This window comes from Thamnophis elegans, chromosome 7, assembly GCF_009769535.1.
Source record: "Thamnophis elegans isolate rThaEle1 chromosome 7, rThaEle1.pri, whole genome shotgun sequence".
Classification (NCBI taxonomy): Eukaryota; Metazoa; Chordata; class Lepidosauria; order Squamata; family Colubridae; genus Thamnophis; species Thamnophis elegans.
This window is the reverse complement of record NC_045547.1, coordinates 36,176,597-36,193,286: the sequence shown is the minus strand read 5'-3', so window position 1 is coordinate 36,193,286 and position 16,690 is coordinate 36,176,597. Positions and strand designations below refer to the sequence as shown.

Genomic DNA, 16,690 nt, shown 5'->3' with positions numbered 1-16,690 from the left:
ATGAACCGGTTCTACCGAACTGGTGCGAACTGGCAGGAACCCACCTCTGATGTAAGTACTGAAAACCCAATAATATACAATAGCCTCACTAATGTAAAATAAAAACTGTGAGTTTTTACATGTTGCAGTTTTTCTTAATTGTCGTTGCTTTTCTATATATGCATGTATCATGTATATAACACTAATAGTACAGATAATGGATTTATCAATTGAAATAACATGCCTGTAATGTAACTTGAAAGTGTGCAGAATTGAAATGTTTCAATACACTGAATATTTATTTTGCGTTCACCTTTGTTCTGGTGCAGAACTTACTACATAATAGCTTTGAATTATCTTTATTTTGGTATTCATTCAAGATGAACTATAGATAGAACTAAGAAAATAATTTAAGCTCCACTTGGAAGAATATGTGCTTCAACCTGTTAATGGTGTGTTTTATTTAATTATAACATTAAGAACTCTGATTTTTAAAATAATTGTTAAAGATTATAATTGCAATAGTAAAAGAAGGAAAGAATAATAGAAAGAAAGAGTATAAACTTCAAAGGAAAATAAAACAACTAGGAGAACAAAAAGAAAGAAAAGAAGAAAAGAACCAATATAATAAAGAAAAGGAAAATACACATATAAAGAAGTGATTTTCAACTTTCATCACAATAAGTATAAACTATTTAGTAACTTTTTACCTCCTTTTAATTTACATCAAATTATCTCTTCATCATATGTCCCATTTCTTATATATAAACAAATCTAGAAAGCATCATCATTTCAGTTCTTGAATCAGCAAATGTCCATTAAGTGTTGCCAGAAATAACAATATATTTATTTGAATTTTCATCTAGTAAATCAACTTTATATTGCTTCCTTTTGCTCCTAAAAATCATAATCTCTAGTCTATTCAAGTAATGTCATACTTTTTGATTATTTTTCATTTCTTGTTTTACCCCTTCTCACAAGATTCATCCAAACTTTAATAAACCTGTTTTGTAAATCAAATAAAAATATTATCCAGGTCATTCTCTTCATTTATTATTTGCAATTCTCTCTCTTTTTTAAACCATGAATCATTTTTTATTGTTATTGTATCCAATAAAACATTTTTCCATGTCATTCTGGTAGCCTATCATTTCCAATGTCAACTCTTTCTTATCAAATAAAACTTGATCTTCTTCTGTCATTTCTTCTAAAATATATTTTGGACACAGTCTATCCATAAAAGCAAACATTGCTATTAACATTATTAATATTAATTTCTGGTTCTATTTTTCAAAAGTATCCTTCATTATTTCCAATGTTATAATATTTTGCATTATTCTATATCTATTAATTTGGTGTATATATTCTCTTTGTTTAATTAAAGTCTTTAGATCCTTAAGTGTCTAGTTTTTAAAACTGTTTATCTTTTTTTGTCTTAGAAAAAAATAAATAAAACAAGTCCACTTTTCCACAGGAAGGGGTCTTTATAATTAATTCCAGATCTTATTTCAAATTTATTTATGTAAAATCTTCTTTAAAAAGTGTTTATGCTTGTAGTAATTTTGTTGTTTCATTAAAGATTTAAGGCATACTCACTCACTGCTTTCAAACTTGTCAATAGGTTTAACTTCTAATAGCTGAAAAGTAGTTAATAAGTAATTCTGATTGTTATAAAAAAGGAAGTGCATAAAACCAGTATCCTTTTAAAGATGCTGATCATGGCTATTCACTCATCTCCCAGTGCTCCACATCCATCAGAGACCATTGTCTTGTAGTCTTCTCACAAGAAGTAACTGTCTCAAGCACTTATGTGCAATCTCTCTGTCTGGAGAGATTCAAAGATCTACCTACTCATTCGTTCTTTGTTCTTCACTGCTTCTTCCTCCAGAAGAATATTAAGAACTTTCACAATTCTTGTGTTAGTTTTCTCATGCAGACAGACCCAAAGTTATAGAAAGATTTCAATCCAGGAACCGTTTTGTAAAACAATGTTCATGCAAGTTGAATTGTGCACTACACACATATACAAAATTAATGCCTGTTCTGTATCCAATTGTAAAATTTCAGAATTATGTAAAGCAGGACATACATAATCTTGGGACTTCTGGTATTATGAATGTTTACAGATATATACTTTTTTCTTAACAACAAGAAATGTTTTTAAACAATTTATGCAGTTCCATGAAATTTACCTTCAAATATGAGAATTTTACTTGATTTCATGCTTTTAAATCAAAATAGACAAGACACCGCAGCTAAACTTAATTGGATTTTAAAAAGTTTCGATATGATTCTTAGAAGTTACTGAAACAGGTTTGTCTTATTTGGAATTTCCTCAAAGTCTTATATTTTTGACTGACTTAATTCATTCAAACTTTTCATCATGTATTATTTTTAATTGTATAATTCCTCCTTGATCAAATTTATGTACACATCAAAGATACCTTCTTTCTTTCTTTCTATGGTTTTAATTTTATTTTAGTACTTATTGCTAATGTAATATACTATCTGAAAACATTTATAGAACTAACTTTTAGAAGACCCAGCAAACTAAGAGAACTAAGGTTTTAGATTAGGATTTGACTTTTTTACTTATCTTGCTATAAATTTCAGAGGAATATTCTCATCCTACATCTGTTCATTAAATTACATTAAATAATTTAGCAATATTCTCAGTACTTTAGACAAAGGTGGTATTCAGCAGGTTCTGACCTCTTCTGGAGAACTGGTAGTTGAAATTTTGAGTACTTCGGAGAACCAGTAAATACCACCTCTGACTGGCCCTGCCCCCATTTATTCTCTGCCTCCTGAGTCCCAGCTGATTGGGAGGAAATGTAGATTTTGCAGTAACCTTCCCCTGGAGTGAGAAGGGAATTGAGATTTTACAGTATCCTTCCCTGGAGTGGCATGGGAATGGAGATTTTACAGTATCCTTCCCCTGCCATGCCTACCAAGCCGAGGTGGCGCAGTGGTTAAATGCAGCACTGCAGGCTACTGCTAGATCAGCAGTTCAGCGGTTCAAATCTCACCGGCTCAGTGTTGACTCAGCCTTCCATCCTTCCGAGGTGGGTAAAATGAGGACCCAGATTGTTGGGGGCAATATGCTGACTCTCTGTAAACCGCTTAGAGAGGGCTGAAAGCCCTATGAAGCGGTATATAAGTCTACTGCTATTGCTATATATTGCTATTGCTCACCAAGCCACTCCCACAGAACTGGTAATAAAAAATTTTGAATCTCCTCACTGCTTTAGCAATTACCGTATTTATCGGCGTATAACACGCAGTTTTAAAACTAAAATTGCAAGCTTAAACCCTGCCTGCGTGTTATACGCCGATACTGCGTGTTATACGCCGGGTCCACTGTTCCCTCTAAGGTGCGCGGCCGCGCGGCCGCGCACATGGCAAGAAACCCCCGCGCAGAGGTTTCTAACTCCCGCGCAGAGGTTTCTTTCAAAGCAAACGTGGGGAAGTCCTTTGCAGGCAGCTAGAACTGGCTGCCTGCAAAGGACCTCCCCAAACTTGTTTCAGCGGCAGCTCTCAGCCTGGCGGCAGCGTCACACAGACTGTGGAAGGAGGGGGAGGAGGAGGGAACCAAAGAGAGCTTTTACCGAGTCTGCGCCCCACAGCCAGGACCGTCCTGGCGCCTCCAGCCGCGTTTCTTCCTGCAAAGCCCTTCGGGCAACCCGAGAGTTCCGCTTGACGCCAGAAGGGCTTTGCAGGAAGAAACGCGGCGTTTCTTCCTGCAAAGCCCTTCTGGCGCCAAAAGGAACTCTCGGGTTGCCCGAAGGGCTTTGCGGGGAAGAAACGCGGCTTGAGGCGCAAGGACGGTCCTGGCTGTGGGGCGCAGACTCGGTAAAAGCCTCTCTTTGGTTCCCTCCTCCTCCCCCTCCTCCTCCTCCTCCTCCTCCTCCTTCTTTCTGGAGCCCCTTCCTCAAAGATTTGGTACCAAAGCAATGGCGGTGAGGAAGTTGTGTCTTTTGGATTTTGCACTGTTGTCTTTTCAATGGTTCTCAGACTGGTTGAACCTTTAGCAGCTGGGGTGATATTCTTTACTGTTAAGGTTACAATTGGATGTGTTGGACAAATCTTAAAAGATGAAACTTTTATTAAAACGTTTGACTTAACTAAAAACGTCTTCCTTTTTCTTCTTCTTCTTAAATATGATTTATTTATTTATTTTTACTTCAGAAGTTTGATGACCGTTGTACAAACTAATCCAACCTAAATGTAGAGGAGGAGAAGAAGGGGGGGGGGATTTAAAAAGAGCAGAGGAAAAAGAAAAGAAAGCATGAAGAAAACATAAAGAAAGGGATGGGAGGGAGGGAAGGAAGGAAGGCACTTTATGTTGAGGAGTTAATGTTATAATTCATGTTCTAATGTTATAAATTTTAATCCAACATTAAGTTCCGAGCTTCCAAGTCATTTATTTTTAATGAAAAAAATTTTTACTCAAATTTTTGTGTTAAAATGGGGGATGCGTGTTATACGCCGGTGCGTGTTATACGCCGATAAATACGGTATATCCTGTATGATTTTTGACTACGAAAATTACAAATTCATGTGGTAAAAAGGGGATTCAAATTTAAACCTGAATGGCAGCAATATTGATATAAGATGTCTTGTCAACATTTCAGTTAGCTTTTATTTTCAACAAAGAGGCAGGGAAGAAGACTGTTCTGCAATATAATAAAAGATTTTGGAGTTCTTCGGTTTATAAAATAATTTCCCAAACTTTCAGTCATTTTTAAATTATTATTAGGTGACAACCTAATGCTTATTTAATTAGTTTTATATAATAAAACTATATAACAATATCATAAACATTCATGTATATATCCACACACATATTAATGTTCTATATTTTGAAATACTATTTTAAGTGAAATATTATTTTGCAAAGCTTACATAGGAAAATCAAACATAGTCTATAAATTGGCAAATAAACTCATTCTAACACTAGAGGTTTTGTTTTTTTCATTCAGTTTCCAATGTATACGTTTCCTATCCTTTATGCTAAATATTATATAATGGAGAACTGGGAACAGTTGAACTATATATTAAAGTAATAAAACTGCAATTTTTATTATGAGTGAAAACTGAATTAATTATACCTACTGAATAAAAATACGTGTAACAAGCGAGAATCAAATTATTAGATGAATAATGCTTGTAAAAAAACCTATCATATTATATCAATAATAAGCCCTGTGGTTGCCATAGCAAAGGATTCTAGTATGAAACAAAATCTCTTGTTTGAAATGTGTGCCATAGCTATGGTAACAAGCACATTATGACACTTGCGCTGCTAATCTACTTAAATTATCTTTATATTTGATTTAGAAGGAAATATTAGTAATAAAAATCTAAAAATATTTCTAAAAATATATAATGTGCAATCATTGGCACACTGGAATGTTGAACATCCAATAAGAATTAGAAAAGGAGAACATTCAGCAAGTTGTTGACACTTTGTCCAAGATATGTTGAAGAAAATGTTGATGTGTTCAAAGCAATGAACAGGTAACTGCCTTGTGTCTTAGAAGATCATACATCACATTATTTACATGAATGAGAAATGCTACATAAGATTCATAAAATGGGTATACATTTTTCACAAGAGATTATACAATTTAATGAAGGGATAAGATGTATATAGTATATTTCTAATAAGTACATGAATAAACAGAACAGATTTATCATTCTCTTTAAATAACAAATAAAAATGGATAGATGGTACTATGAAATAAAAGCTGTTGAAACATTAAGGTACAAAAAACAGAAGTTCCTATAAACATTGAAACACAAAATGTATTATTTATTAATAATAAACAAGTATTTATTTTTAATAATGAATACCTAACTATATGAGTAAATATATATGTATCACATATAAATTTTATATAATACAAATGAATATGTATGTGTGTGTGTGTGTGTGACTGCATATAATTCCTAATTATTGGAATATGAATTGGAAGGTGATCTTTTAAAAAATGTTTATTTACTTATTAAATTTGTCTGCTGCCCATCTCACTGCAAGGCAATTCTGGGCTGCTTGCGACATCAAAATAAAACTGTTCTGTCCTGAGAACGAGGGGTTAACAGAAAGGAGGAGAGGCGGAGATAAAGGCTAACAAGTTTATTCACTAACAAATGGTTGCCGACACGGCATCTAACACTGTGCCTGATCAGCTGTCGACAACAGCTGAGTTTAAGCAAGCCCGCTCTTTTTATATCAGGTTGTCAAACAGAGCAGCCAATCAGAGAAGAGGGTGGCACCCTCTAGCTGATGGACTGGAGTGGAGACTATGAACACAGCAAAAACCATAAAAATATACAAACATATAAAATCACAATAAAATCATAATAAAAACAAATTAAAACTAAAACTCAAACACAACACATGGGAGGAAGTGGCAACTGCTATTAATTGATCAAATACATCCAGCATCATATCTCCCCCCCCCCACCTGGGGCCTCAGGCCAGCTGGCAGAGCCTGGTCTTCAGGCTGGAAGAAAGCCAGGAGGATGGGAATCAATCTAACCTCAGGGATTGAGATATTCCAAAGGAATGTCACAGTTGAGAAGGCTCTTTTCCTGGGCCCCATCAACCAGAATTCCTTGACTGATGGAATCTGTAGCATGCCTCCTCTGCTGGCATGGGTGGGGTGGGCCTGTCCCAAAAGGGGTGAAATGGTTCCTCAAGTAACCTGGACTCCTGCCATGCAGGGCTTTATAGATAATAGCCAACACCTTAAACTGCAACCAGAAGCAAATTGGCAGTCAGTGCAGCTTGTTGAACAATGGTGTAACAAGGGCCACTCTAAAGGTTCCAAGGACTGTCTGTGATGCTATAGTTTGTACCAGCTGAAGCTTCTGAATGCTATTCAAGTATAGTCCCATGTAGAGCACACTGCAGTAGTTCAAGTGTGAGATGACCAGGACTTGAATGACTATGCGCAAGGATTCCTGATCCAGGAAAGGCCGCAACTGGCAAACAATCTGAAGTTGGGCAAAGTCTCTCCTAGCTGCAACTAGAGTTATGAGTCCAGGAGAACCTCCAAGTTGCAGATTGGGTCTGACTGTGGTAGTGCCACCCCATCCTGAGCTAAAGATATCAAAGTCCTAGATCTTAAAGTTTCATGAGGAGAAGCCCCCTCCCTTTTCCAGGTCAATGAGTTTTCATTGATGCATGCCAAGTTGGCTCATTCCTCCTCAATAAGTTCTTGAATAATGGGAGGCTTGTTAATGAATGACTTGGCATTCATCAGCAGCAGCTGAAGTTCCAGACCTCTGACAGTATGCTGTCCAGGAACTGGGAATGAGCTAGGGTGGCTAAAACGCCCCCTGATATATCACATCAAGGGCATCTTCCCTTGAACAGAAGACAAACCTGTCCTCTGGCTCCCGTAGCATTCATGTCCATCACCATTTTAATGCATTGCTCTACCCCACATCTCCAAGGTGATCATTCCCCCTTCCACCCTGACCTTCTCTATACTTCTCTGTTGGAACAGAGTAATGAATAATAAAATACTAACATCCCATGGAATCATTATAGTAACAATCATGCATGATCAATATTTTTGACTTATATATAGCAATAGCAATAGCAGTAGACTTATATACCGCTTCATAGGGCTTTCAGCCCTCTCTAAGCGGTTTACAGAGAGTCAGCATATTGCCCCCAACAATCTGGGTCCTCATTTTACCCACCTCGGAAGGATGGAAGGCTGAGTCAACCCTGAGCCGGTGAGATTTGAACCGCTGAACTGCTGAACTAGCAGTAGCCTGCAGTGTTGCATTTAACCACTGCGCCACCTTGGCTCCCCCCAAAATTTTAAATTCCTTCTGTAAATATGTTATTTTATTGTAAAATGCTACAAAAATTCCATAAATAAATACAACCTGTACAGCAAAATAAAGTGATGTATATAATATTTCAAGTTGAACAGACATAAGTAAATAAAACAAAAACTTCCTTTTTTTTCTGAACAATGAGAAGGAAAAAGAGAAAAACAACAAGGATATATGGTTTTTCCTATGGTCCTAACCCTAACCGTAACCCTAACAAACCTATCCCCAGGTATGCAATAGTAAAAACCAGAGTGGAATGTAAACAATAAATATAAATTTTAACTTAACAGAATGCCACCTTTCTTTTCTACAAGCTTAAATATGCTCATTCCCTTCTATCTCTGCTTGAGCAATCATGTTGAGAATTCTTCTTTTCTTCTGCCTCAGTCCTGGGCACTGAGATACAGCTGCTAGAATTCTTTCAGCCCAAGGGAATTTTGTTTGCTCCCTATAAAAGAGCCAAGATGGTTAAGAGCCAAGGTGGCGCAGTGGTTAAATGCAGCACTGCAGGCTACTGCTAGATCAGCAGGTCAGCGGTTCAAATCTCACCGGCTCAGGGTTGACTCAGCCTTCCATCCTTCCAAGGTGGGTAAAATGAGGACCCAGATTGTTGGGGGCAATATGCTGACTCTCTGTAAAACCGCTTGAAAGGCCTATGAAGCGGTATATAAGTCTACTGCTATTGCTATTGCTATTTTTCTGTTGTTTTTTTTCAATATACATGGCATAATCAGTAGTTTTAGTAGGGGGTAGAAAATACTTCATGTAGGTCAGAGCAACTCAGTAAATTTCTACTTATTTATTAATATATGTGATTTTTTAAAAGGTATTTTCTTCTTTGAAATTTGTATTTGTTTGATTTCGCTGCCAAGCATTCCAAAATGCTTTACAAAAAGGAATAAAATGGGATGGTATAAGGTTCCTGCTTTGAGCAGAAGTTTGAATTTTAAAAATCTCTGAGGTCCCTTCCATGATACTATGTTTTGTTAAAGAAAAGATTTATAGGAATACATCTTTTTTCTTTGTGTGACCATTTTTAACTACAGGTTGGCTTTTGTGAACATGGCATAGTCTACCCAATAAAGCAGATGGCTGACAAAAACAAATTACTTAGTTCATTCTACTTTACTTGAAATAAGCATCTATTCAATAATAATCAAAATAATTTTTGTTCTGAAATAACTATTTCCATTGTTCTTAAAATTTGCATTTCCTTTGAATATCTACTTTTGAAAGTGGGGGGGGGGGTGATTATTCCCCTTAGCTTGCAAGAGGACTGGATATGTGGCATTTGGGTTATTCAATTAATTATTGGATTAAGAACAATAAATAAATTGTTCTAAAGTATTACTATCATTTCCAATAACAATTTGCTAAAAGCAAACCCATAATTGCCCCTTGTATAGTTGCTTCAGTGGAGCTGCCTTTCAAGCAAACATGGTTAAAATCTTACAGCTTTGCCTATTTTATTTCTTGCACCACATCAGGTGGTAATGTGTTTACCATTCTAATTGCTCATTAGACTTTGTGCAGGATGGAGGAGAGAAGCAATCTGTTTCATTATTGCATGTTATGTCCTCAATAGATGGACATATTAGGACATTACTAGTCAGAGAATTCACACTCTGTGTATTAGAAAGGAATTGTTTTCCTGCCTATATTTGTTTATTTTTCACCAGTCCACTTTTCATGTCATCAAAGAAAAGAAAGCCAAAAGTAAAGATATAAAAAGATATGCAGGTAGAGACTAATTTTCAGTACATGCAACGGACATTTTCAAGCAGCTGAAAACCAAATTACATTTAGGAGCTGAAGTGGAATATTTTCTACAGCAATGCCCATTGCAGCAACATTAAAAATAGCAGCAAAATGGAGGGTAATGGGATTGTTGCAGAAAATGACAGACTTAGACTTCTCAGGATACAGGAAGAGTTTATTTGGCAGCCAAATTCAGAAAGTTAGCCCATGGCTAGCATTGCAAGTTCTGAACAACCTTCATTATTGAAGCACGCATTCTTATACATTCTCAAAGGCAGCGTAACATGTAAACACTTAACTCATTTCTAATTGGTTACCTTGAGGAAAAAGCCTTATAAGGAGATGGGGGTCTTCTCCTTTTGTCTTGGGCCATAGGTACTGACTACGTGTCTTTATGTGAACTTTAATTGAACCTCGTGGTTTTGGGCTTTTGACATAAGGACATATACTGGAACATTTTGTGGTTGAAGGCTGATGACATTTCCCTGTCCCTTTAAGCAAGCTTCTAATTGTTCCTTTTGCCACGTCTCTGTTTTTATATTTTTAATCCATATTTTATTATATGTTAGGATCACAACAATAAAAACATAAAAGTAAAATGCTTTTTAACTGAGATTTTCAGTTAAACTCTGCTTGCTCTAGCAGAAGGTATCAATCTTCAAATAATGCCTGCTTCTGTTATTTTTGGTTCTTCCTTGCCATGTAAGGTTTCATCTTTCTGCTATTCACTGACTAGAGCCACTATTATTACAGTATTACATTGCTCTTTGGAATTTTATGTACATTTTGGCAGTAAAAATACATCTGTTTCATAGCTGTCATTACTTTCTTCATTTCCAATAGTGAGGCTAAATTACCTTCAAATGTTTTCTTCCTACTCTTTCTCCAGGTGACAGGAAATTGATTGTTTCTTTGTCACTGAAGTACAGTACATTAATTCACACATTTCATTGTATAGATTATCTACATGCAATTATAGTTGTATATACGGTAACCTACCATTAAGCAATAATGATGTTACTTTCACTGGTTTATTTTATTTTATTTCACATAAAAACAGTTCTAAATTTCATATGGATTGCATTGTGCTAACAAAAATCATGTTGATACATTAAAATTCTTGGTCGGTATTTATTTTTTTACATAAATTTTACATAAAAAATGATCTTTACAAGTATATATTTACACTCTTCCATATTTATAATATACCATTCAGTGTATCTTAATTAATTTGTAGAAACTTAATTCCCTATTCAGATAATGTATTTCTGTCTATTTTTATTTTCAAACAGCTTCTAAAAGATTTGAGGCTAAATATTTCTCTCTCTCTAAAAAAATTCTTTCCCTCTTTAAAAAACGATCATTGATCCATCAGCCATTAGGATAATTGTATTGTTTTTAATCATGCAATGAGACATAAAACCCAATTCTAAAAACACTATTCAAAATTAATGTTCCTTACCTACATGATTTAAAGTAAATTTCCTTAAAATGTTGCACTCAAAATAAAGCCTATATAAAATGATTCAGTTCCATCAATCAAGATTAGTTCAAAAATTTGTTTCCCTATTAATCTAGTTAAGGATTATTTTATATGCAGTTGTAAAATAATGATTATACACTTTATATTCTTCACAGAAAAAGATATTATTGAGAATATTACAGGTTAAGAATATTTATTCCATAATAAAATAATTTTGTTCACCTAGGGTTGTTATAGTAAATATTTTCACTTTACAGAATAAATGTAGTTTACATTTTTGTATTGGTTACAAACTTGATATTTCTTATTCCCCTTCTTCCTCAAATTGATCTGATTTAAACAATGCTTAAAAATGCTTTCGAACAACAATTCTTGCCATCTATCATTTATTTACTGCCTTTCTGTTGTTAAAATTACCCCAGATTCTTTTTCATAATAAAAACATATTACAATTATAAAGTATATTAAGAGAGAGGGAATATGCATTCAACAGACTATTAAAATTATCTACTCAGATGAGAGTAGTTTACAATGACTTTACTTCCTAACAAAATAATAAAGATTTCACCAATTGCCAAAAGCTCTTTAAAGAAAGAGCCAAACAACTCAAGGGAAATTTTATAATTAAAGTATTACTAATAAAAGACATTATCCTTATATCCCAATGGGACAAGGAATAGGTATCTGACAGTAAACTAATGAATTGCAAAATTCACATGGAAAGAAAGTTCATATCACAGATTCTCATGATGGTTTGGTGAACAATAAAATGTTTGTTATTATATTATTTCAAAACAATGTGAAATCACAGCTGCTACCTCTTTAGCTGGTATTGGCTTTATACTCCTTGAGCTCTTCTCCAGAACTGAAGATTTTTTAAATATCTGCCAAATTCAAGCAGTGTGGTCTTCTGTAACTGACATATGGAAATAGTGTCAATCAGTGGTGGGTTCTGGATCCAGTTGCAACGGGGCTGGCGTCCTCCACATGAACGTGCGCAACGCGCGCATGTGTCTTACCATCCAATGATGCCTCTGCTAGCCTCCGCGACGCTCCAGCTGTTCGGCGGAGCATTGCGCAGGCGCTGTATGCGCCATGCATGTGCACGGAAGCGCTGAACAGTTTAAAAACAGGTAAGGAGCATGGGCAGATGGATGGGCCCTCCGGAGCACCGTACCGGAACAGTACCCAGTGCTCTGAGCAGACTCCGGTATGCCCGTACCAGGGTGTACCGCCTCCAACCCACCACTGGTGTCAATGCCCAGATTTTCTAAGTACAAAAATATTTGTGGATGGCACCTGCGCTGGAATCTCTATGCCAGTTTATGCCAAGTCTTCAAATTTCAATTTTCAGATCTATTTTTTCCTGATCTCCAATTCTTTGCCTTCAATTCTACTATCCCCTGGTATCAGCACATCACTTATACCCACTTTCTTCTTCTCACTCACAATTTAATCTAGGTGATTTAATTCTTGAGTCAAAACTTTGTTTGTATTCAGAAATCCCACAATATTTTAACCTGCTAATTTTGAACTACTATTTCAACTATATTCCACCATTTTTTCATTACCAGCACATGGTAATTTTGGTAATTTTACAGATGTTCCAATCCATCATTTTGGTGAATGTATTATGTCATTGTTATAATCAGTTTGTGCAATCTTCTTGATAAGCTGAGTATATGATCTGTTTCTTCCGCCTTTTTTGCACAATCCACACTTTGAATACTTCAACAACTTTTCAATTCTGGCCTTGATCGTATTAGTTTAAATAATACGTTCTTGAGCAGTCAAAATCAAACCTCTAATTTCTTTTTTCATTTGTAAGCCATTACCACTGGGGCGGTATATAAATGCAATCAAATCAAATCAATGACAATGGGTATCACATTTTATCCATAGTCATGTAGTTTCGATGGCCAGGTTGTGATATTTTGTTATTTTTTCCAGTTCTTTTTCTTCGACTCTGGCTTCTCCTGGTACAGTGATTGCAATAAACTGTACTCTTCGGCCAGTGGTGGCTTTCAATTTTTTTTAGAACCTATTGTGCCCATATTGCACAAACCCCAAAACTTCAAAAACATAAAACCATATAACATATAACCATATAACCAATTTGTTGTTCCCTGCACCTTTCAATTTAAAGGTATAAGCATTAGGACTTTTGGCCTTCAACTCTTTCGGAGCCTTCCAAAAGAATGGGGCTCTTCCCCCCAATCTAGTTTGATTGCTGGCGGAGCCACGTTGCCTTTTCAAACCTGTAGTCAGTGAAGCTGGACTGGATTTTTGCATATTTTTATCAAGCTGTTGGGGGAGGGGGAATGACTTCCTCCCAGGCCCCCATCCATTTCTCCCGACACACACACATCTGGATAAAGCTATGTAAAAAATCCAGCCCAGTTTCAATGACTACAGGTTTGAAAAGGCAATGTGGCTCTGCCTGCAATCAAACTGCACTTGGGGAGGGAGAGCATGAGCGAGCACTGAGGAGACCACAGGAGGAGGCAGGAAGCCAGGTAAAGAGCCATGCTGTAGCACACATGCTTCCCCCAGCCCCGTTCTTTGGCTCCAATCGCCTCCCCTCTGGCTTCTCTGCCTCTCCTCTCACCCCAGCCTGCCAGCAGGAGGTGAGTGAGTAGGCTTTATTGCATTCCAGGCATTTCCCACCCAGACAGCATGCTGCATTTGCAATGGGGGAGGTGTTTGGAGAAGGCAACGGAGGAATGGGGAGGATGGCAGAGGAGCTGTTTTCAAGCCGTTGGGAGAGATATCCAATCCAACTTCTGTGTGTGTGCGCACCCAGCTTCACTGACTGCAGGCTGCATCAAACTACACAAGGGAGGGAGGGTGCGAGGGAGAGAGCATGAGTGAGCCAGGGCCCTTCCCTCCAGCCTTTGCCCAAAGCCCCGCACCGCACCAGGAGGATGAAGTTTGAATTCCCCCCCCCCCCACGACCGTGCATACCTTTTCCAGCTGCTTCAGAGAGGGTTTCAATGCTGCTCTTGCCTCGGGTCCTCTGCATAAGCCTCGCCCTTGCTTCCTTCTTTTTAAGAAGCGCCTTGCAAATGGGAGCAGGGCAGGGGAGCGTACCAGTACAGGGGTGTGGCCACGCCACCGTGGAACGGGTATGCAAAAGTATGGCAAATTTCTGGCACCGGTATGCCTGTAGTGGTGTGTAACAGGCGGAACCCACCTTTGTCTTCGGCCTTCTACAACTGTGATATCTGGCGCATTGTGTTCCAAATGACGATCCATCTATATTCAAAAGTCCCACAAGATCTTCACCTTCTCATTTTTGGTAACTTTTACCACTTTGTGCTCCCATGACTTTTTGGACACAGGTAAGTCATATTTTTAATATAATGATCAGTGGATTAATTTAGCAACTTGGTTGTGTCTAGCTTTGCAGTTTGTGCAATTTTACTGCATTCACATATTAAATGTGAAACAGTTTCGACTTGTCATTGCAAAATCGGCAGTTTAGATTGTCAGTGGATTTTTTTATCTTTGCTTTCATGGCATTAGTTTGTAGTGCTTGTTCTTGAGCAGCCAGTATTAAACCTTTTGTTTCTTTCTTGATGGTTCCCATCTTAAGCCATGCCCATGTATGTTGTCATCGCATTTTCCTTCAATGTTTCTCAAGTGCTGTCCATGCAAAGTTTTTGTTTTCCTCTATTTAATCTGTCATCCAGCTGTTTTTCCTTATATTCTGCCTTTGTTTCTGTTGTTTTTATAATGTTCTCCCTTTTTACAGTCATTATTATTATTATTATTATTATTATTTAATCTTTGGTGAGATTCACAGCCTTTGGGGATGGTTAGTAGCTTAATAGCTCGAGTACTAACCAAGGACCTAGGAATTATTATTATTATTGTTATTATTATATATACTTTATTCATTAAACATGAATCTCAGCAAACTGAATGTTCAAAAATGCATTACAAATACCAGTGACTGGTGCTAATGGTTGATACGGTTTGCTGCCAGCGTCCGAGGTATCAACCAAGTACCTTCTTAAAATATAAGATGTTCCGAGTAGCACAGTTTTTTGCAGTTCTGCTGGTGTTATTGTAGGAAGCTGCAATTTGTTGATGTATCTTGTAAAATTCTTGGACATGGTGCCAAGTGCTCCAATGACAATGGGGATCACTGTTACATGCTTCATCGATAGCCATGTAGTTTCAATGGCCAGGTTGCGATATTTCATTATTTTTTTATAGTTCTTTTTCTTCAACTCTGGCATCTCCAGGAACAGCGATATAACTAAACTGTACACTTCAGCCCTCAACAACCCTGATATCTGATGTGTTGTGCTCCAAATGACAATCCGTTTGTATTCAAAAGTCCTGCAAGATCTTCACCTTCCCATTTTTGATAACTTTTTCCACTTTGTGCTCCCATGACTTTTTGGATACAGGCAAATCATATTTTTTACATAATGATTAGTGGATTAATTTAACAACTTGATTGTGTCTAGCTTTGCAGTTTGTGCAATTTTCCTGCATTCACATATTAAATGTGAAATAGTTTCGACTTTGTTATTGCAAAGTCAGCAGTTTGGGTTGTCAGTGGATTTTTGTATCTTTGCTTTCATGGCATTAGTTTGTAGTGCTTGTTCTTGAGCAGCCAGTATTAAACCTTCTATTTCTTTCTTGGTAGTTCTCATCTTAAGCCATGTCCATGTCAAGTTGTCATCACATTTTCCTTCAATGTTTTTCAGGTGCTGTACATGCAAAGCTTTGGTTTTCCATCTATTTAATCTGTCATCCAGCTGTTTTTCCTTATATTCTGCCTTTGTTTCTGTTGCTTTTATGCTGTTCTCTATTTTCACAGCCTGCAGCAATTTTTCTGTACTATGGTTCATATAATCATACAAACTTCGTTTTTCTTCTTCTACAGTTTAATGGATTTCCCTAGCCCCCTGCCCCCTGTTTTTCTTGGCAGGTACAACCTGTCGATGTCACTTTGTGGATGTGAAACGTGGTACATATTCAAATGTTTGTGTATTTTCCGGTCCAAGTTTTCCAGTTCAGCCAGAATCCAGTTGTTGGTTAATCTTTGGTGAGATTCACAGCCATTGGGGCTGGTTGGTATCTCAACAGCTGGAGTTCTAACCAAGGACCTAGGAACTGTTAAGATTACGTCAGAGGATATAAGTTGTTCCAAGTAGGTGGTTTTTTGTAGAATCAGAATGTTCAAGTCAGGTAAATTTAGAATTTCCAAATAGAGAAGTGGCCCTTTAGGTATTGCTCCAAGGGCTCCAATTACAATCAGGACAACACACGATTTCTTTTTCCACAGTCGCTCAACTTCAATTTGCAAGTCCTGGTACTTTGTGATTTTTTCTTGCTGCTTATATTCAATTCGTGCATCACCACGTATTGCAATGTAAATGAACCAAACTTTTTTCTTTTCAACTATTGTTATGTCAGGTGTGTTGTGGGCCAAGTGCCTGTCAGCCTGAATTCTGAAATCCCACAAAATCTTGACTAAAATCTAAAGTAAGAATCTAAAATCTTCTCAACCTGATGGTCCCAGTGGTTTTTGCTGTACTCAAATCCAAACTTTTGGCACAATTTCCAGTTAATGATCTTAGCAACACAGTCATGGCA

The 16,690-nt window shown here is 36.9% G+C and overlaps 1 protein-coding gene across 7 annotated transcripts in view; it reads right to left on the bottom strand.

The window, feature by feature from the left end:
- The window catches only part of ANKS1B (ankyrin repeat and sterile alpha motif domain containing 1B), a 303,824-nt gene that overhangs the window by 203,815 nt on the left and 83,319 nt on the right, over positions 1–16,690 (bottom strand). For 5 of the 7 annotated variants that reach the window (XM_032221357.1, XM_032221359.1, XM_032221367.1 and 2 more), the window contains exon 13: positions 3,970–3,988. The exons of 1 other annotated variant lie outside the window; for it this stretch is intronic. In XM_032221357.1, coding sequence (XP_032077248.1) covers positions 3,970–3,988 — 19 coding nt within the window. Of the gene's footprint in view, positions 1–3,603; positions 3,617–3,969; positions 3,989–16,690 lie in introns of all 7 variants that reach the window. One more of the 7 variants, XM_032221361.1, reaches the window with a different exon arrangement.